The sequence below is a fragment of the Phyllostomus discolor genome, chromosome 2 (genome assembly GCF_004126475.2).
Source record: "Phyllostomus discolor isolate MPI-MPIP mPhyDis1 chromosome 2, mPhyDis1.pri.v3, whole genome shotgun sequence".
NCBI lineage: Eukaryota > Metazoa > Chordata > Mammalia > Chiroptera > Phyllostomidae > Phyllostomus > Phyllostomus discolor.
This window is the reverse complement of record NC_040904.2, coordinates 105,564,240-105,584,640: the sequence shown is the minus strand read 5'-3', so window position 1 is coordinate 105,584,640 and position 20,401 is coordinate 105,564,240. Positions and strand designations below refer to the sequence as shown.

General features: G+C 49.2%; 1 protein-coding gene and 1 pseudogene across 16 annotated transcripts in view; both read left to right on the top strand.

Moving 5' to 3' along the window:
- Nucleotides 1–20,401, top strand: part of TNK2 (tyrosine kinase non receptor 2) — a 40,159-nt gene that overhangs the window by 4,086 nt on the left and 15,672 nt on the right. For 2 of the 16 annotated variants that reach the window (XM_036018268.1, XM_036018265.1), the window contains exons 1-4: nt 12,840–13,208; nt 16,731–16,911; nt 17,941–18,011; nt 19,954–20,175. In XM_036018268.1, the coding sequence (XP_035874161.1) occupies nt 13,131–13,208; nt 16,731–16,911; nt 17,941–18,011; nt 19,954–20,175 (552 nt within the window). In that variant the 5' untranslated portion in view covers nt 12,840–13,130. Of the gene's footprint in view, nt 1–8,240; nt 8,262–8,348; nt 8,444–8,976; nt 9,452–10,404; nt 10,474–12,833; nt 13,209–16,730; nt 16,912–16,961; nt 17,133–17,940; nt 18,012–19,953; nt 20,176–20,401 lie in introns of those variants that run through there. The other 14 variants (XM_036018258.1, XM_036018260.1, XM_036018262.1 and 11 more) reach the window with 13 other exon arrangements.
- Nucleotides 2,407–3,171, top strand: LOC114488853 (annotated as a pseudogene).

Sequence of the window (20,401 nt, the reverse complement as noted above, 5' to 3'; positions counted from 1 at the left end):
TGGCCTGCAACCCAGGCATGTGACTGGGAATTGAACCTGTGACCTTTCACTTCACAGGCAAGCATTCAATCCACTGAGCCACACCACCAGGGCTGTTTCTTTTTTATTTTTTAAAAATCCTATTTATCTTAATTGTTGTGAAATATACATAACATAAAACTTACTATTTTAACCATCTTTAAGTTTATAGTTCAGTATTGTTAGGCACGTTCATATTGTTGTACAGTCATCATCACCATCCATTTTCAGAACTTTCATCTTGCGAAACTAGAACTCTACCTATTAAACAGTAACTCCCCATTCCTTCCTCCACCCCAGCCCCTGGCAGCCATCAGTCTACTTCCTGTCTCTGTGAATTTGACTACTCTGAATGTCTCATGGATGTAGAATCATACAGTACTTACTCTTTTTGTCACTTCTTTTCTCTTACCATGATGTGTTCAGGCTTCATCCATATTGTAGCATGTGCCAGAATTTTCTTCTTTTTAAGGTTGAATAATACATTGTATTAATGTGCTTCAGTGATGCTGCTGTAAGGTGGTAGTGTTACTTTTTAAAATTTCAGTTTCCAGTTGTTTGTTGCTAGTATATATAAATATAATTGATTTTTGTACAGGGAGTGAGCTCCCCCCCCCCAAAACTGGAATTCTGGAGGGTGGGCCCCTTGTAGTACAGCCTACTCCTGCTAGGTGAGTGTTCTAGGAGCCCATCTATATCAGTCTACCAGCTCGCATTGTTGACAGAGGCTCTGTTTGGCGTCAGTGGAATTTTTCTGAAGACTCAACACCTTTGCCCATTTCATGATGGATGGTTTACCAGCCCACCTGCCTATACCACATTGTGTATTCAGCAACTTTTGACCCAAAATGGCATGACCCCTGTGCCCCACTCTCCCTATTCACTTGATATCTCCCCAAGTGACCTTTTTTTTGTTTGTTTGTTTGTTTGTTTCCCCTGATGAAAAAAGTCCTGAAAGGGAAATGTTTTGCAGAAGAGGTGAAACAAAAAACAGCAGGAGCACTAAAAGGCATCCAAATCAATGAGTTCAGAAACTGTTTTGAGTAGTGGGAAAAAAGTGTTGATAGGTGTGTTGCATCAAGTGGAGAGTACTTTGAAAGCAACTGAAGTTTAAACATGTAAGAATAAATACAGTTTTTTAATAAATAAATTCCAGGGTTTTTTTTTTCCCTGGAATTTCCTCCAGGATATTGCATATCAACAATATTGTATACCATCCCTCCTTGTATATTTACACTGAATTCTGCCACCTTGCTAAACTGCCTTATTCTTACAGCTTTTTTGTAGCTTCCATTGAATTTTATACATAGACTGTCATGTCATCTAATACAGATAGTTTTACTTCTTCCTTTCTGATCTTTATGCTTGTTATTTCTTTTTCTTGCCTGATTGCATGGTCTATATTCTCTAATGTAATGTTGAACAGAACATTAGATTCCTTGTTTCTGATTTTCAGGGGAAAGCGTATAGTCTTTCACTGTTATGCATCATATCAGCTGTCATTTTTTCATATATGAGCTTGATTAGGTGACGAAGCTCCCTTCTATTCCTACTCATCTGAGATTTTTAATAGGGATGGATGTAGGATTTTGTCAAATGCTTTTTTGTTTATCAAAATCATAAAATTTTCTGTTTTAGCTTTTTAATACATTGAATTACATTGATTGATTTTTAAATGTTAAAGCAATGTCACATGACATTCTTGAGACAAACTCCACTTGGTCATGATGTATTATCATATATATGTTATGTGTGTGTGTGTGTGTATATATATATATATATATATATAAAATATTTGAATTCTGTTTGCTAAAGAATTTGTTAAGAATTTTTGCATCTATGTTTATGAGGATAGTTTTCTCTTTTTTTGGTAATGTCTACAGGATTTATAATATATATCTTTGGTATCAATAGTATGCCTCCAAGTGATATTAGTATAAGAGCCTTAAATTATGAGTAGTATATTTTTATTTCTCTCCTCCCTTTGTGCCATTATTGTCAAAAATTATACATGTTGTACGTGCCATACTACACCGGTATTATTTTTGTTTAAAAAGTTAATTTATCTTTTAAAGTAATTTAAATAATAAGAAAATTGTCTTGACTGTTACTCATGTAGTTGCTATTTCCAGTGCTGCTCATTTCTTTGCAATGATCCATATTTCTATGTGGTATTATTTTCCTTCTGTCTGAAGGACTTTAACATTTATTATAGTGTAGATTTGTCAGCTGATAATTCTTTCAGCTTTTATATTAAACATATAAAAAGTTTATATAAAACATTAAAAAGTTTTGTTTAAACTTTTTAAACAAAAGTTTATTTAGCCTTTATTTTGAAAAGATATTTTCACTTTCTGATCCGCCATCTGCACTGGAACCAATGCCAAGATGTAGATTTTCATGAAAACATTTACAGGGAGGACCAGCACTCTCAAGGCTGAACCCTTGTATATGATAGGAAATGTCAAGGCCAGATCAAGGATAAGGAAGGAATTCCTCCTGATCAGCAAAGACTGGTCTTTGCTAGTAGGCAACTGGAAGATGGATGTACTTTGTCTGCCTACAACATTCCAAAGGAGTCCACTCCTCATCTTGTGTTGAGACTTGGTGGTAGTACTAAGAAAAGGAAGAGAAAGTCTTAAACGCCACTGCCTAGAAGAATAAGCATAAGAGGAAAAAGGTTAAGCTGGCTGTCCTGAAATACTACAAGATGGATAAGAATAGCAAAGTCAGTTGCCTTCATTGGACGTTGCCTTCAGATGATTGTGGTGCCGGAGTTTTTTGGCAGCCACTTTGACAGACATTACTGTGGCAAATATTGTCTGGCCTATTGCTTTAACAAAATGAGATAAGTAACTGTATATGGGTTAATAAAAGACATGAACTAGCAACAACAACAAAAAAAGACATGAACTAACAACAAAAAAGCTATTTCTGTTGGAACAGAATTCTAGTTAGTTTTTTCTTTTTGATCTTTAAAGATGTGCCATTGTCTTCTCATTTCTACTGTTTCTGCAAGAAATTTGATGTCATCTTTATCCTTGTTTCTCTAGATGTAACATGTCTCCCTCCCCCCTCCCCAGCTACTTTCTAAGATTTTCTCTTTATCACTGATTTTGGTCAGAATGATTATGATGTGTGTTGATGTAGCTTCCTTCATATGCCGCCTTTTTTGTTTTTTCTGTATAGCCCAAATCTTTTTTTAAAAATTATTTTATTGTTGTTTAATTATAGTTGTCTGCATTTTTCCCCCCACTACTCTCCCCCACCCCAGCCAAACCCACCTCCCTCCCTTGCTTTCACCCTCCCCCTTGGTTTTGTTTATGTGCCCTTTATAGTTGTTCCTGAAAACCCTTCCCTCCCCAGTTAACCCCCCCCGCCCCCCCGTTACTGTCAGATTGTTCTTAATTTCAGTGTCCCTGGTTATATTTTGCTTGCTTTTTTCTTTTGTTGATTATGTTCCATTTAAAAGTGAGATCATACGGTATTTGTCCCTCACCTCCTGGCTTAATTCACTTAGCATAATGCTCTCCAACTTCTACCTGGAGTTTAGTGAGTATCTTGAATCTGTGAACTTAAGGTTTTCATCAAATGTCTAAAATTTCAGCTGTAAGTTCTTCAGATATTTTTTTTTTGTTCCCAATTCTCTTCTTCTCTTTAATTATATGTGTTAGGCTACTTGAAATTGTCCCACTGCTCGCTGATGTTTTGTTCCTTTAAAAAAGAATCTCTTTTTTTCCCTCTGTTTCATTTTGGAATTTCTGTTACTGTGTCTTCAAGTTCACCCAGTTTTTATTCTGCTGTGTCTAATCTGCCTTAAATTCCATTCAGTTTATTTTTTCATCTCATACAGTGTAGTTTTTATTCTAGAAGCTTAATTATAGTCTTTTAAATGGTTATAATAATAATTTTAATGTTTTCGTCTACTAATTCTAATGTGTGCATTCTGGGTTGGTTTTAAATGATTGTTTTTACTCATTATGGATTATCATGTCTTGCTTTTTTGCACACCTAGGAATTTTTTATTGGATGCTAGACGGTGTGAATTTTTTCTTGTTGGTTGCTTTGTATTTTTTTAAATTTCTATAAATATTCCTGAACTTTACTTAAGGATGTAGTTAAGTGACTTGGCAACAGTATGAGCCCCTTGGGTCTTGTTTGTAAGATTTGTTAGATAGGATCACAGGTATGCTCAGTGTAGGGCTAATAATTCCCCATTCCTGAGGCAAGACTCATTTGTGTATTCTGCCTAATGCCTAGCTTTTCCAGCCTGGCACTTAGGAACAGTCACTTTTCCCAGCCTGTGAGCACACGGCACTGTCACTTCTAATCCTTTTGGGTGTTTTTTCTCCCGGTCGTGGGTCATTTCTGCACAGTCATGTGATAGTCAGTTCTCAGCTGAATATTTGAGGGGACCCCTTACAGACCTTTATGGTGCTCTCTCTTTCTGATGACCTGTTCTGTGAACTTTGGCCAACTGAGTCTCCCCAGACTCTCAGGTCCATCTCCCCATTTCAGGGAGTTCTTTGAGGTCCAACTGGTTCTCTTCGCTATGCTGTAGCTTGGAAAGCCAGTTGCAGGGCTGAGCTCCTTTGTATCCTATCTCATAGGTATCACTGTCTTTTGTTTTCCCTATGTCTGGTGTCTAAACCATTTTGTATATTCTTATCCTTTTTTGTTGTTGTTATTTCAGTGAAGAGTTTAAATCTGATCTCTTATTTGTTCTTGGTCATAGATGAGGATTTGACTTACTGTATTTTGCTGTGAATAATGTGCTCCTATATATATAATGCACAGCCATGTTTTAATACTAATTCCCATGTATAATGTGCATCCTTATTTTTCCCTAAAAGTCTGGGCCAAAAGTGTGCATTATACACGGCAAAATACAGTATTCCCCTCATTCCTACCTTTCTACCCTTTAATGCTTCCCATCATTCAATCTATTTACATATGTCTCATTTTTTCTTCTATCTGTCCAAGTTTACTTTGATCAAACTCTCCAGTAACTGTCTAAAATTCTGAAGATGTCATTTTCTATTAGATATCCTATCAAATTCATCTTCCTGAAGAAGTTTCAGAACCTTGTGCCCTGAAGCAGCATAGGACTGGTTACTTCCTGTCGTGATGCTTAGCTCTCCTCTTGGGATCTTTGTCCAGCATCCTGCCATTTCCTTCGAGGCCCTTCTGCCTTGGGTCTCCTGTTCACTGTATCTCGTGTCTTCTTTGTTGGTTTACTCTCTAGTGTTGGTAGAGCACTTCCTCTCAGTTGTCACTAGCCCACCTGCTTTCCAACTTCCAAAGTTTTGTTGTGATTGTTTCTACTGTTCTTCTCGTCCTTGGGGACTTCTGCCATTCAAAAATTTCTCTTTTTTAAATTGTAGTTTTGGTGGAGTTTTGGGAAGGAGCAAAATTTTGTGCATGCATGCAGTCTACACTCTTCTCCTAGAACCTCTATCCCCCCTTTAAACATACTAAAAAAAATCCATGAATTTATTCAGTATCCAGTATATATTCAATAAATAAGACTCCAGCTCTGCCGTCCATGGGCATGCATCCTTGAGCCAAGCAATGTAGTATACAGTTGTGTATGGATTGAATCCTGGCTTCATCTCTCACTTTCTTGGTGACCCTGGTCACCTCTCTAGAGCCTCAGTTTTCTTATCTGTAAAATGGGGATAAGATAGGGTAGTAAGAGGAGAGGGATTAAATTGGTCAATGAAAATGAAGCTTTTAGTAAAGAAACTACTACACATAGTTTTTCTCAAGAACCCAGACTGTGACTTCTCCTTCCCCAAAACCCTATGTTTTCACCAGGGTAAAAGCATAACAGGTACATGGTAAGTGACTGAGGGGAGGTATGGGGTGGGAGGTTTGACCTAGTCTCTCCCTTCAGCAGCTGTACCTCCTGGAGGCCCTGAAGCAAAGGACCTTAGCTGGGTGTGAGAACACTGGGTTCTTGTCTCTGCCTGTGCTGTGTATGCTGTGTCTTGTAATGAGTCAGGGTCCCCTCTCTGAGCCCCTGACCTGTACCAGTCCCTGACCTTGCAGGGTGGCCCCTCCATGGCCAGAAGAGAATTACCATCGCTCTGAACTGTGGACTTCCCCCAACTCCTAGAGATCTAGTCCCTATAACAGATTCTTAAGTGTCTTGGACCAGGCAAATCCCTTCCAATTTAGGGTTTTAGTTTCTCCATTGCTAAAGTCGGTAGGCAGGATACAGTGGGATTTAAGGCATCTTAAATACATTGAAATCCCTGACATTTTTCTCACTTCCAGATTCAGACCCTTCCTCCCCTGGGCCCCACAGCCTGCCCTGCACTGGATGGACATTCTTAGCTCCCCGGGTTCTGGTGTGGATAAGGTCCCCCAGGGGATGAGCGGTCCCTCTTACAGAGTAAATGATTTACAATACACAGCTCTGGCTTCCCCACCCCACCTCCAGGGCCCAACAATAGGCTGCTTCAGCTCTCTGCTCTCTCCAAGGGTTGGGGGTGGGGCGAGGCCTGAGCCAGCAGGCAGGATGACTGGCTGGGTGGCCTCTGCCCAGCCCTGGAAAAGCTTCGGGAGTGGCTGGCGTCTGGGACTTCATCCTTCCTCCATTCCCGGGATTCACTGCTGGGCCTTGGTGCTGTGATGATGCCTGGGCCAGAGGATTGGCGAGAGGCAGCAGTCCAGCATGTGTGGTGTGTGTATGCGCGAGACCCAGACAGCCGCAGGAATTTATCCTCTCACACTCGAGTGGCCCTTGTGTGCGGGGGAGGGGAGTGCTCCAGGACCGCATTAGGGCTCTTAGTGTCTTGTCTCTGAGTGTAAGGGTTGGCAGGCTAGTCTTTAGCTGGTGGAGCATGAAATAATTACAAAATACTTTCAAGACCAAGTTAGTACATGTGGGGAGGTGTTGAATTCAATGTTGGTCTGTGTCACAGGTGTTTAGTCAGATCCTTTCATCTCTGAAAGTTAGACCTTTTTCATTGTTGTGTAGGGAGATGTTGTTTAGGAGGGTCCATCTGTCCGATGTGTCTGCCCCTGTTTCTCTGCCCTGCCTTTCCTCCCTTTCACTCCTCTGTCCCCCTCCATTCCTCTCCCCTCCCTTTTCTCTCCCCCCCACCTTTCTCCCCCTCTTCCTCCACCCCTTTCTGTCTCCCATGAGAGAGGAAGGCAGATTCAAGACTCTCCTGCCTTTGTGATGGGCCACGTTGTCCCTGGGGCTGAAGTAGCTCTGTGGGAGCAGAGTAGTAAGTAGCCTAGTGGGTCTGGGGCAGGAGTAGTTGTGATGAGACTGGCATCCCCTCTTCCCAAGAAAGTGCATGCTTTACTGGATTTGAAAGCATGGAGGCGTTTGAAAGAAATGGTAAGAGATGGAATTAGACAAATAGTCAAGGAGTGGATCCTGAAGGGCCTTGTATTGGCTCAGTGAGGAGTTACAGAAGACTATAGGCAGGGAAGGGACTGTGTTCAGATGACAGAAATAACAGTAGGCAGCTGTGTGCCAGGTGCTTGCTATTCATTATCTTATTGAATCTACACTCTATGAAGGAGGTACTATTTATCCCCATTTTACAGAAGAGGAAATTGAGGCTTAGAGATTAAGTGATTTGCCCAAAAGTTATGCAACTAGAAAATGACAGCCAGAATTTCAGCCCAGTCATCTGACTTTTGATCGCAATGGTATTGAAAGGAGGAAAAATGGGGAGGCAGAAACAACAAGATTTTGTGGCCTGCCCAGTGGGGAAGGTATGGTTGGAGGAGCCGGGGTTGAGGTTTCCAGCCTGCATGACTAGTGTTTGCTTATGTTTTCAGTCAGGATACAGGAGCACACATCAGCTAGGTTACAGTCGGTGATGATGAGCTCAGTTTGGACATGCAGAATTTGTGGTACCTATGCATCCTCCTGGTGAGGCTGCCCTGAAAATGTGTATAAATGTGGGTCTAGAGCTTCAGGAGCTCAGGAATAGAGACAGACAGTTCAGGGTGGTAATTGAAGTTGTAGGAGAGAGGATGACCTCCAGGGGAGCAGAGCATCCATTGAGAAAGGAAGGGAGAGTTCAGAAGTCTTAGGAAACACCAACAGTTGAAGAGAAGGGTGAAGAGGTTTTAGGGCTAGACTCAGGGCTTGTGGGGGCAACACTGTGGGCAAGTATGCCTCAGCCTTGCCTCTCCTCAGGACCTCAGATGCCAAGTTCCCTTGGGAGGGAGTGGGCCCCTGTGTCCCGGAGATGGGGAAGGTGTGAACAGCCGTGGTATGTGTCTGAATCATCCCCTTCTCTTCTTTGGCCCCTGGCCAGCCTCCTCCCCAGACCAGTGTGACGTCAGACCTGGGCTGACCTGAAGGTGTGGGGTTGCCTGCAGTTCTCTCTGGGAGGAGGTCTTGGGGGGAACCAGTCTGGCCTTGGTCCAGAAGCTTGGGTCCTGCTCACAAAGGGTGAGTTGAGGCCGGCTGGGGTTGGTGGAACTCACATGTGGAGGCAAGATAATCCTATGGCTGGGAGAAAAGCTATAAGCCCCCACGCTCCCCCCAACCCCATGTATTGTTTTCCCTCCAGGTCTTGGAGAAGAGGGAGGGCAGAGGTGGGAGAGGGCTGGCTTGGAGGTGGGGTTGGCATATATTCCCGAGAATACGGTAGATTGTTTTGGAAAAAATCCTTTTGGCCGGAAATTACATGTCATGTCTGCTCCTCAGTGTGGATTTGTCACTTCGCTGATGCTGTTGGAGAGGCTGGGGGAGGGGATGCCTGGCTGCTCCAGGCTCCCTTTTGAGATAAGGGAGCAAGTTACAGACCAGAGAGGTGTGCATGTGGGCTGGATTCCCCACATCCGGGAGTCAGATTGGGTCCTGTGGATATCTTACAGTAAGATGGCAGGAGGCTTATGGGGGAGGAGGTAGGGAGAAGCAGGAAGGAGGAATGGTTTGAATCAGACCCTTCACCCAACCAGGAGAAGAAAGAATGGGACTGGCATTTTCAGGCTCTCTCTCTCCACAGTGTCTGACTTTGGGTCCTTGCAGCTGCTCTCAAAACTAGTGTCTGCCATAGCTGCAGTAAGATGCAGAGGAGCTTCAGCCTAGAATAAATCCCTTGGCCTGGCAGGGCCATCCCCTATCCCAGCATGCTTCAGGGTGGGGAAGGAGCTTGAGCCTTACGGAACACTCACTGAGTGCCCTCCTGTAGCCTCTCCTCAGTCTTGAGGTTTAAGTGTGTGTGTTGAGGGGGGTGGGGTGTCTCAGCCTGTTTCTCCTCTGCTCCAACCCTGGAAGGGGTGAAGGTGCCCTGAGCTCAGCCCTAAATACCTGGTACTGTGGAGTCGGTGATGCTTCAGATGCCAGCAAAATGAGAGGGTGTGTGGTGCACCTTGGGGCCCTGGAGGCTGGAAGAAGAAGAGAGCCTCTACAGTAGGACTTCCTCTGCTAGCAATGGCCCCACCTGAGTGCTGGGTGAGAGTTCTGCATGGACAGGTGTTGGATGGATAAGCTGCTCCATCAGGGATCATAAGCAGAGGCACTCTTCTGAGGCCCGGAGGGGTACTTAGCCCTAGTACTCTTCCGTGCCCTCCTGCGTGCACAGCGTGTGCTATCTTGGGGGAGTGGGTAGGCAGGGAAATGTTAAGGTGGGCTGAGAAGAGGCACAGGGCTGGGGGCTGGGGGCTGGGGGCTGGGGGCTGGGGCGGGTGTTGGAGGTGTGGCTCCCACCACTGTGAGGAGCGGGCTGGGCAGGTTCGCATTCCAGAGTGAGTTAGTCTAGTGGGTCGAGCTGAATGGAGTGGAGCAGCAAGGAGCCGGGGAGGTGGGCTCATTTTTGGAGCTCAGTGGAAGCTGGGAAGGTGGAGGGATAGGCTTCAGGCCCTGCTGTCTAGAGGGAAGAGTCTCAGGTTGTGTCAGGACAGGAGATGTTTCTCTACTGTGAACTTACTTATCATGGAATATGGGGACCAAACTGGTTCCCATATCCCCAGAACCAAACTGGTGGCTGTGGGGCTCTGAGGTGCTGGAGAACAGCTGAGGGGCTGAGGGGCGCTGTGGCTCCATTGTCAGTGAAGGTGGAGCCTGGCATCTGGATCTCTTGGGGGTCAGCCTGTGGTACTGCGAGGGCACAAGATTGGGGGAGGGGCATGCCGTGGTCCTAGCAGGAGAAACAGTGACCACCGGGAACCACAGGGGCTCTTCCCAGCCGGTGGCGGGTAGAAGGCAGTAGAAGGCTGTGGGGTGTGTGTGGGGGCGGGGGGGAGGCGGAGGAGCAAGGACCAGGACTCCCCCGGCGGAGGTGCTGTAGCAGCTCTGCCCGACTAGACTCAGGATGCTTGAGGCCCGGCCCCTCGGGACGTAGGGCCATGACGCTGCCGGTGCGCTGAAGGGGCGGGGGCTGCTAGAGGTCTCTGGTCCTCTTCCTGGCCTTAATGGGTTCCATGGGGGAGAGATCTGCATATCAGCGCTTGACAGGGGTCGAAAAGGGACAGCAGGTAATGGAGGAGGGGATAGCCAGGTACCCGGTCCCTAGCCTCCATCATCTGCTGATCGGCTGAGGGCCCCGCCCTGCCTTCGGCAGCAGCCTCCCAGAAGTGAGGGGTTTCTAATGCTCCTGGACCCCAGGAGAGATCCTGGGAAATAGGAGGCTGGGTTAAAAAGAATGAATGTTCCCATGGAGAGTTAAGGGGGTGGGGTGAACTAGTGATGGTGAATTATTGGTGCTGACATTTGCCTCAGTGTCTCTGGGCCGCCTGGGTCCCAATTAAGCTGCGCCTTGGACTTTCTTTAATGGCCCCTGAGAGCCCTGGAAGCACTAGGGTTTGGGTTTAGTCTTTTATGGGCATTAAGTTCCTGTGCCCAGGACATTCCCGCTTACTGGCCTTCCATATATGCATTGCAAGCCAGATGTCCCTGTTAGCTTTAGAAAGTAGGACCACCAGATACATGGTACCACTTCCCTGTTTGCTTTAGAAAATAAGATCACAGTATTTATTGGGACCACTCCCCTTCCCCTTGGAGAACAAGCACTTTCTCTCCCAGCCGGCAGAGGGCAGTAGCTGATTGGACAAAGGTGGACAGAAAGGTGGGGGAGCTTTTTTCCAGGGCTGGGAGAAAGGGGTCCAAGAGCTGGCCTGAGCTCCGACCCCTAACCATGCTCTGCTTTTCTTTACAGCCTCTCATAGTTGGATTGCTGCGCAAGCTGCTGAGGCTTGTTCTTACCTGATGTCCAAGGGAGAGTGGGGCATGGAGTTCTGGTGGATTCGGGGCATATCTTTCAGGGGGTGGCTAGAATTTTTAATCTGACCATTCTGACCCAGGAGCCCCCCTGTTGCAGTGGAGGGAGTAATCCTGCTTAAATTGTCCCCTGAGATCAGGTCCCTGGCTCTCCTTCAGGGTGGTACCTGGTGGAAACTAGGCAGTAGGCTTCTCTGTCTGAACTGTGGACGTTTTCTGCTGGGGTTTGGGGAAAAGTCAGCCCTAGCGTGCCCTTGGCCTTGCCTGATCTTGTCCATCATCTGTGACTCCAGCCTCAGACTGGCAGTTCACTTGGACAGAGAGGAGGCTGTACCTGGCTGGTTCTACAAGCTTTAGGCAGTAGATGATGGGAGTGGAGAAGAGGAACTGATTGCTAGAGTGTGTCCCCACCTGCCCCTTTTGAGACTCAGACCAGGAAGTGGCTGTCCCTTGGGGTACCTCCTTGCTAGGAGGTCAGACACTTTGAGAGGGGCCCTGGAAAGAGAGCCTGGGATGCTGAGTCCCCAAAATTCTCATCTTCAGCTGTCTGCCTCACTAGCCAGCTGGGGCTCCCAGCACTGGTCACCAGCTGGATGCAGACAAGAGAGCAGTGTGCAAGAAACAGGGGCTCCCTGGGCATGGCTGGGGGGTGGGGTGGGGGTGCCGAGGGAGCACAAGAGGACTTCCTGCAGCTGTCAGGTGTGTCTGGGGGCCATGGCGAGGGGAGTGGACAAGCAGCTGGCGCCCTTGAGGAGGGGCAGAGGGATCATTTGTCTGCTCTAGGAACGTGGGGGGCCCACAGGGGCTTGATGGAGTATCTCCAGTTCCCTTTAGCTGGACTGTTGTCTGTGTGTGGGGGTGCTCCACAGGAGACATCCTATAGCCCAGAATCTTACAATTTTGGGGTGGGGGCAGTCTCAGCAGGGTCTAGGGGCATATCTGTTTGTTTTGAGGGGCTTTGGATCTTGGCCACTGGTCTGGGAGGAGGTGCCCTGGGTGTTGTGGGCAGCAGACAAGGCAACCCCAGGGAAGAGGGTGGAGATTCCTTACCCCTTCCACCCCCTCTCAGTCTTGGCTGGACTGCCCCACTCTGGCAGGCTGCCGGCCTCCTATTTCCGTCGGGCACCAGGGTAACAGGGCCACATTAGGGCCTGAGCCAGGAGACGCCCAGCCAAGGCTGGGACTGGGAGATGGGGGAGGGTCTCCGAAGGGTCTCCTGTAGAGTCTAGGAGTGACTCTGGGGTCCCAGCTTTTAACTCAGACTGTGTACTAGCTCCTAAGTCCCAGATAAGCCTATATGGGGGCCTGTAACCATTCTTTGTACATTGCTGCTTGATTCACATAGCCCCCACCCTAAAATCCCAGGAGTTGTTTGCAACTATGGGGGCTGGGGTGGAAGCCAGAGACAGGGGGCCTTGTGTATGGGGAGGCAGGGGGGCCAGTGCGGGTGGCTGAGAGGAAGAGTCCCCCTATTCCCGCCGCCCTCTTGGCAGTGATTCAGAAAGGTCCTTTTTCAGCCAGTGTCAGAGCTGCTCAGCTGGGGAGAGAGGGAGGAGTGAGGGAGGGAGGGCAGTCGGGTGGGGGAGCCCGGGAGTAGGACTGGAGCTGTGACCACTGCACTGGAGAGAAGGCAGAGAAACAGGACAGAGGACCCAGGCTGCAGCCAGTCAGAAGAGCGAACCTGCTCTCTGCCAGACTAGCCAGCTGTAGAAACAGCTGTGCAGCAGGGAAAAGGGAACCACCCTATTGTTCTGCCCCATTTCCACCCCTGGTGTGAGATTTGAGGGACCCCCGGGGCAGACCTCTGGCCAACTTCCTTCTGGGCAGAACCTGAAGTTCAGGAGCTGAGGCCCCTGCTCCCCCACTTCTCAAGCCAGAGTCCCAGTGACCCAGTCAGGGGCCCAGCTCCGTGAAGATGCCCGCAGCTCGTCGGTTCCCTGGCCTAGAGCTCTCCTTTCCTCTCCTGGCCAGACTACGGCGAAGACTGTACACAGTGAGTGGGGGGTGGCGGGGCTGGGGCCGGGCGAGCCGGGCGACTGACTGGAGACTGGATCAGCTCCACACTTCACTGAGGGGCAGAGAGCAGGACTGGGAAGGCTGAGGGACACCTCCAGTGAGGGTTTGACTCTGGGCCTGAGTGGCCTCTCCCCTCTAGCTGCTGCGTTCTTGTTTGCGAGTGTTAGAAAAGTGTATTTTGGAAGTGTGTGTGCATCCACGAGAGATACACATTTCCAACACAGGTGTGGGGCCCCGGCAGAGCTAGTGACTGAGTGGGCGCAGCTGCAGCAGAGTTCTGTGCTTCACAAAGAAACTTGGGCTGGAGGTGGCGGTTTGGGGTGGGGAGGGGACTTGTGCAGGGTCACCCCGGGCTTGGTGGTAGAGGCATGACTGGGACCCTGCCTGCTTTCTTCTCACTGAGATCCCAGTGTCCTCCTCAGCCTTCCCACACGTGCCTCTGTGCTGAGCAGCCCTGTTGCTGGGGTTGGGGAGCAGGGGAGTAGAGTGTCCACCTGAGCCCAGGTGATTTGTTAGCTGGTGTTTCAGGGGAAAGGAACAAGTTAGACTGTGCTTTTCAGAGGAGGGGCGTTGGGGTCTTCCCTAGCCCTGACCACCAGCACATGGCTTTGAGCTATTCTCAGGAGTGGCTGCCTCCTGCCTCAGAGGAAGGTAGGAATGGGGAGCCTGGAGTCCTGGAATTTAGGGACTGGGGAAGGAGAGGAGAGGATCTTCAGACCGCCTGCCCTGGTAGCAAGCCCCATCTGGGGGCTGAGCCTTTTTGAGAGTGGGATCACTTTGCTCTAGGAACAGGGTAGCGATGGTGGAAATGCTGGTCCTGTCACCCTGGGCCAAGCTGTAAAGAGACAGTGCTGAGGTCAGTGATTTTCACAGTGCACCTTTGGGGGTTTCTTCTGGAAAGCAGTGGTGCCCCACCCTCTTAAGCCCACACCCCCTTGTTTGTAACAGATGGTTTTGTTGAGGATAAGTGAGTGAATGCAGCTAAATGCTTAGCACTGTGCCCAGCATATAGTATGTGCAGTTGAAGTATTAGAGTTATTTTTTATTGTTAGTCTTCTTAAAATTAATAGAAACATAAGCTGGTTACCATGTACACATGGATGTTATCAGTCAGTTGACAAACATAATGCCACCCGTAATAATAAAAGAGGAGTAAAAGTAATAATACCACTTCATGTATTCTGACGTCAGCACACTCTGACATAATGAAGTGAACGCTAAAACCTCTTGTAGAACCACCACAAAGGCAATGTCTCTAAGTGCTGAGGGGGGAGTTTTGAAATAATAAGGATGGGTTGCCTTCAGTGACATTTTTTTGAATAGTGAACAACTTTTGCTAAATTCTGAACAAAATAAAGACCAGTTTTCCCTCTGTTGACACAGTAGTTCCATTCCAAGAAAGTTCAGTGTGTATTAAAACTGCAAAAATACTTTCTTGTTCAAATGTAAAATGGGCTCTGGCCGGGTGGCTCAGTTGGATGGAACATCCTCCCGTGTACCAGATGGTTGCAGGTCTGACTCCGGGTCTGGGCGCATCCCTAGGTTGTGAGTTCAGTCCCTGGTTGGGGCACATACGGGAGGCAGTTGATCGATGCTTCTCACATCGATGTTTCTTCCTCCTTCGCTTTCTCTAAAACCAATAAGTATATCCTTGGGTGAGGATAAAAACAATGTAAATTAGAATTCAGTTCTAGATTCAGATGATTATACACACATTTTTCACTTCCCTGAATTAAGTTGTATGGGATTTGGGACAGGGTGTGAGACTGTCCTGCACGTTACAGGGTAACTCACGTTCTTGTCCCCAACCACCCACTGAAGGCCGCTAGTGGCCCTCCAACATTGTGACAACCAAAAACATCCCCTAGGGAGCTGTACAGCCTTTGTGGGAACCATCTGGGTAAAGGGTTACAGCCTAAAGTTTGGAAACCCCCTCTGGCCCAGCCGCCTTGGCGGGAGTGCCAGGGTTTGAACTGAGGTCCTCTCGTTCCCATTTGTTGCTCTTTGTGCTGTCCTGAGCTGCCTGGGAAAGTCTGAACTGCTGGCACTCGGCTGGCAGAACCTCTGGGAACTATGGGGGCAGGAGGCTCACACTGGGCCCGGGCTATGAGCACCTGCTTCTCCGTATGACCTGTGATGAGAGGCTGGGGGACAAGGCCACCTCTGAGTTGGGGAGGAGGGGGTCTCGGGCAGCTGGCCTTTTCCCTCTTGCCTGCTTCGTCCATGGGGCTTGAACATGGGTCAGAGCTGGCCTGGTGGAGCCCTCAGCTCTGAGGTGTCTTACTTAGACAGGGGTGGGTTTGGGGTCCTGTGGGTCAGGCTGCTTAGCTTTGAGGGTGCCACCGGCCTCTTCTCTGGGCCCAAGAAAGTGTAAGTCAGAGGTCACTCTCTGGTGGCCCTTTGGCTAACTGTGGCCTGCCCCTACATGTGTCTTTTGGCCAACACTGAATGTTGCGGGGTGGGGGGTGGGGTGGGAGTTGTATTTCAAACCTCAGTTAGTTAACATGGTTAAAAGGCCAGGACAAACAAGGGTAATGTGAAATGAAAACGAGGATCAGAATGGTATGTGTAATGAATGAATGTTTATGTGGGGAAAAACAAAGCCTGGAAGGGTACATAAGTCATTCATGGCATCTGGCTTTGGGGATGGGGAGCTAGGTGGCTGTAAAATAGGGGAGGGAGTGAGACATGGCTCCTGTGTGCCTTTTAAATATTTTACCATGTGCATATATTTTCAAAAAAACTTTAATGGCAAGATAGATTCAGATTGCCAGTATTTCTTGAAAAAGTTGAAAGCTTTGATGACACTGGGCCGCCACAGTCTGTTGTGATAACCATCTACAGGAGCTGAACAGTGCTGCCTCTTTGAGCTGGGTCTGAAAACCACCCCGGTCTCTGCCCTTCCCTCTTCTGCTCGCCGTGGTCCTGGAGGCACTTTGGAGAGATCTTGGCACTTGAGGGGAAAGGCTCTGGCTACGCCAGGCATTGGGAGGACTCATCCAGGCCCGAGTTCTTTCTGTGGGGTCCATCAGGTCTGAGGGGTCCATGGATGGGTCTCAAAGGACACTGTAACCCCAATATTTTTTATCAGAAGTTTATGGTTAAGAATGTGTATTTCTCCTGGAGACACAAATCAATAGTTTTCATCAGATTCTGAAAGGACTTGTGACCCCAAGAGAGTCTGAACCAACGGGAATCCTGAGAACACTAGAGGTTGGTCTCAGGTCACTGGGCTGTGGATTTTGGGAATGAGACCTGACTCCAGCACCTGGGCTGTATCCTGACTGTCCTAATTCTATCCTTATTGCTGGCAGGAAAGGGGGCAGGTGGGTACAGGCTATTCTGTACAGATTTGTCACTGTACAGAAGAGCAAGAGGTGATTCGAATCCTTCCTGGAAGTATCGTAGTGGGATGTGGGTGAGCCCAGGCCACTTGGGCAGGGTCCCCTGTTACCTCCCTGCATCCCTTGGTCCCTGATTCATTCTTCCCTCCCCACAGAGGCTGGGGAGCAGCAGTATGCAGCCAGAGGAAGGCACAGGCTGGCTGCTGGAGCTGCTCTCTGAGGTGCAGTTGCAGCAGTACTTCCTACGGCTCCGCGACGACCTCAATGTTACCCGCCTGTCCCACTTTGAGTATGTCAAGAATGAAGACCTGGAGAAGATTGGCATGGGCCGGCCCGGTAGGTGGGGATGTTGGCCTTGCTCGTTGTTTCCCCACTGACCATTTACCTCCTCTGTCCTCAGGATCTCCGGCCACATGGAAGAGCCCTCCCCCCTTTATTCCTGGGGTGGCATAGCTGAGAACTCTCAGTGCCTGTCCAAGAGCCCCTGAGGTGGGGTGGAGGGGCCTCAGTAGATGCCGCACACAGTGAGTGCATGAGAACAGTTTGCACTTATAAAGGTGAATTGGACTCTGAGGAGTCTTTCTTAAAAAGCTCTGGCTACTCAGGACCAGCTACCACTCCTTCTGTTTGTTCGGACATTTGTAGGATGTGCTTCCTCCGTCTCCTCCTCCTCTATACATGTAGAGTGGAGTCCGGTCTGCTCACTAAGGGCTCATTGTCTGCAGATCTGTATGAAGAAGGGAAGATAAAAACCCGCAGATGGTTTGCTGATTTTCTCTGTTAATCTGTCTCTTTCTCTCTCTCTCTCTCTCACAAAGATCTGCTCTGTGAGTTAAACTCATTTCTTTTCTATGTATTGATCCTGAAAGGTAGTGGCTGCAGCACCTAGAACTCGTGGTTTTTCTTACAGAACATAGAAACTTACTCATGCATTCAACTTAAAGCAGCTAAATAAGTAATGATGTGCTAAATTAGAAATGGACTTATCCTACTTTTGGCCTGGATAGTTGGTGATGCCAGTTACATAATAAAATCTTGTGGGGGGAAAACCCCTCAAAATTAGGAAAATTCTATCTATTACCTTAATTTCCGTTCTTCTGGAGAGCCGGGAACAGAGAACTGCCGTTCAGTCTTGGTGGTTCGACACCTCTATCCAGTTCAAGAGCCTAGACGTGGAGTGCGGTGACCATCTGATGCATTGCAGCCCCTGGTTGGTTGGGGTGGTTCGTTTCTTTGGTGTCATTGTGCTGGGCAGTATCTGGTGGTAGACCCACCCCAGGAGGCCGAGGAAGCCTGCCGGGTGGGCATCGGCCTCTCCTAGGGGCATGAGACTTAACAGCCCTGGGTTCCATGTCCCTCCTGCAGGCCAGCGGCGGCTGTGGGAGGCTGTGAAGAGGAGAAAGGCCATGTGCAAGCGGAAGTCCTGGATGAGCAAGGTGAGTGGACAAGGAGTGAGATGGGCTGGGGCAGCCTCCTGGGGTCCCACTGTGATGTCAGTCCTAGGAAACTTCCCCCATTCCCGGGCAGTATAATCTTGCACTTTGTACAGATCTCCTTCCTCCAGGGTCTTATCAGTCAGGGTACTTGTAGCGCTTCCTGGCTGAGTGCCCCTGCTAGAGACAGCATGTGAGTAGCCTGTGTACAACCGTGGCTTCACTTCTTTCTCACTATGCAATGGTGCTGAGTGTGGAACAGGCTCTGGTTGACAAGTACACCGTAACTTGAGCCCTTGTTCTGTCTGAGTGTTGAGGCCGGTATCCAGCGTGGGCTGGGACTGTCTGGACCCAGGACATCCTTGTTTCGCTTCTCTTCTCCTAGACCCCCCCGATCTGTGGAGGGTTTCCCTGGTCATCTGACCTGGTTGACATCTTCCGTACCCACAGCCTCACCCAGTCCCCCTGCCTCCCCCACCTCCCATTTTGTCCTAATTTGGGTCTTTGGAGTGTGGAGTGGTGTGCCCCTGGTCTAACTCACTGGAACTTTGCTCATTGTCTGGAAGACAATTTGGGAGGAAATGAACCAGCCAGGGTCTTCACTCCCCACTTCTGGCCTCAGGGCTGGGATAGGGGATGGGCAGGGCAGAACAACTGGGCTGGGATTGGGCGGCAGAGGTTTCCTGGCTGCCATCTGGCAAAGGGGCTGTCTCTTGGGATCCTGTGGCCTTTTCTGGGGACGCCGTCCTGGTCCCTTGCCCAGGTTTTAGGGAAGGATGAGCGTGTTGGGGCAAGTGAAAGCAGAAGGGAAGAGCTATGCAGTGTGCCAGGTTTCAGGGGTCTGGGATCCACCGTGGGTTCGCAGGAGGTTCCTGGGCCAGTCAGTGAGCCTCTCCAAACTTGAGGCACGTCTTCAGTAAGACAGTGTTGGCAACACTTGTCCAACTCACCTCACTTCACCGGGCCATGCGGAGGAACCTGGTCAGCTGAACATTGTTCGCAAACATAAAGGATTTCGGTTACTGGGAGGAAGGACAGAGCAGCCGCCAGAAGAGGCCCTCAGATTGGAGACTGTACAGATAAGGCCCTGCCAGCCTTGGGGGCAGGGGCTCAGCTGGGCAGGCTCTGCAGTGTGAAGCCAAGGCTTTGGATGCCCTAGTAGGGGTGGCCAAGTCAAACTGACAGGCCAGCTCTGACCTTCAGGGCTTCCTTCCTCCTGCCCCCCTGGTCTTTGTCCCCTTCCCTCTCCAGCCCAGGGTGCAGCAGAGTTCTTTCCATTCTCCCTTCTTTCTCAGCCCTCAGCTCTAGGCGCCCCTCCAGAAGCCCAGCTGTCTTCCTAGGCCTTTCACCAGCAAGGCCTTGCTTCATCTGCACCCCACACACTCACAGTCTAACCTCAGGCTCAAATTATCTTCTCCCCTGGCAGGATGAAGGGTAGCGGGCTCCCTGGGGAGGGTGGAGACAGACAGCGCCAAATGGGCAGCCCAGAGAAGGGGCCAAGGCTAAAAATGGACAGAGAGGTGTTTGTGGCAGGCCCCTTAGGCTCCTACCCATCTGTTCTGGTTAGGGCTGCAGTCCGTTCTGGGTAAGGGGGGCTGTGCAGGAAGGGATAGGTGGGGCAGAAGGTAGTGCCTAGAATGACTTTGCGCTATCCCAGGCCCTCACCGCCCTGCCCCGCCCCCCCACCAGGTGTGGGGCCACAGTAGCTACAGGCTACGTGCCTGTCAGCCCATTTCTAGCACACACCCTGAAGCCACACGGAGGCTCTGGGTTCCAGTTGGGGGCGGTATCAGGAGGGGGCATGGGCCTCTAGGCAGGCTGCCCCTTGGAGGTTTGGCAAAGTCAGGACTTACCTGGAGGCCTACGTGAGGACCGACTGGGACAGGACGGAGGGATTGCCTCTGGGCCGCAGGGTTCCATCTGGCTCCTGGCTGCCTTCAAACAGGTGTTCAGTGGAAAGCGGCTGGAGGTTGAGTTCCCCGCCCATCACTCTCAGAGCACCTTCCGGAAGACCTCGCCCACCCCTGGTGGCCCAGCAGGGGAAGGGCCCCTGCAGAGTCTCACCTGCCTCATTGGGGAAAAGGACCTACATCTCTTTGAGAAGCTCGGAGATGGCTCCTTTGGCGTGGTGCGCAGGGGCGAGTGGGATGCCCCCTCGGGGAAAACGGTGAGTGTTCTGGATCCTGGGGGGTGTGGCAAAGGAACGGGCCCCTGAGAGACTCTGGCAGAGGCCCCACTCTGCCCTCTGTGGTGGAGCTGTCCCCTCAGATAGGATGTGAAGGGGCTGAGACAGGTCTCAGAGTGGCTTGCCCTGGATTCTACACTGAGGTTTAACTAGACACATCTGTTTCTTTTTTAAATTATACAAATAATTGACTTATAAAAGTTTGGAA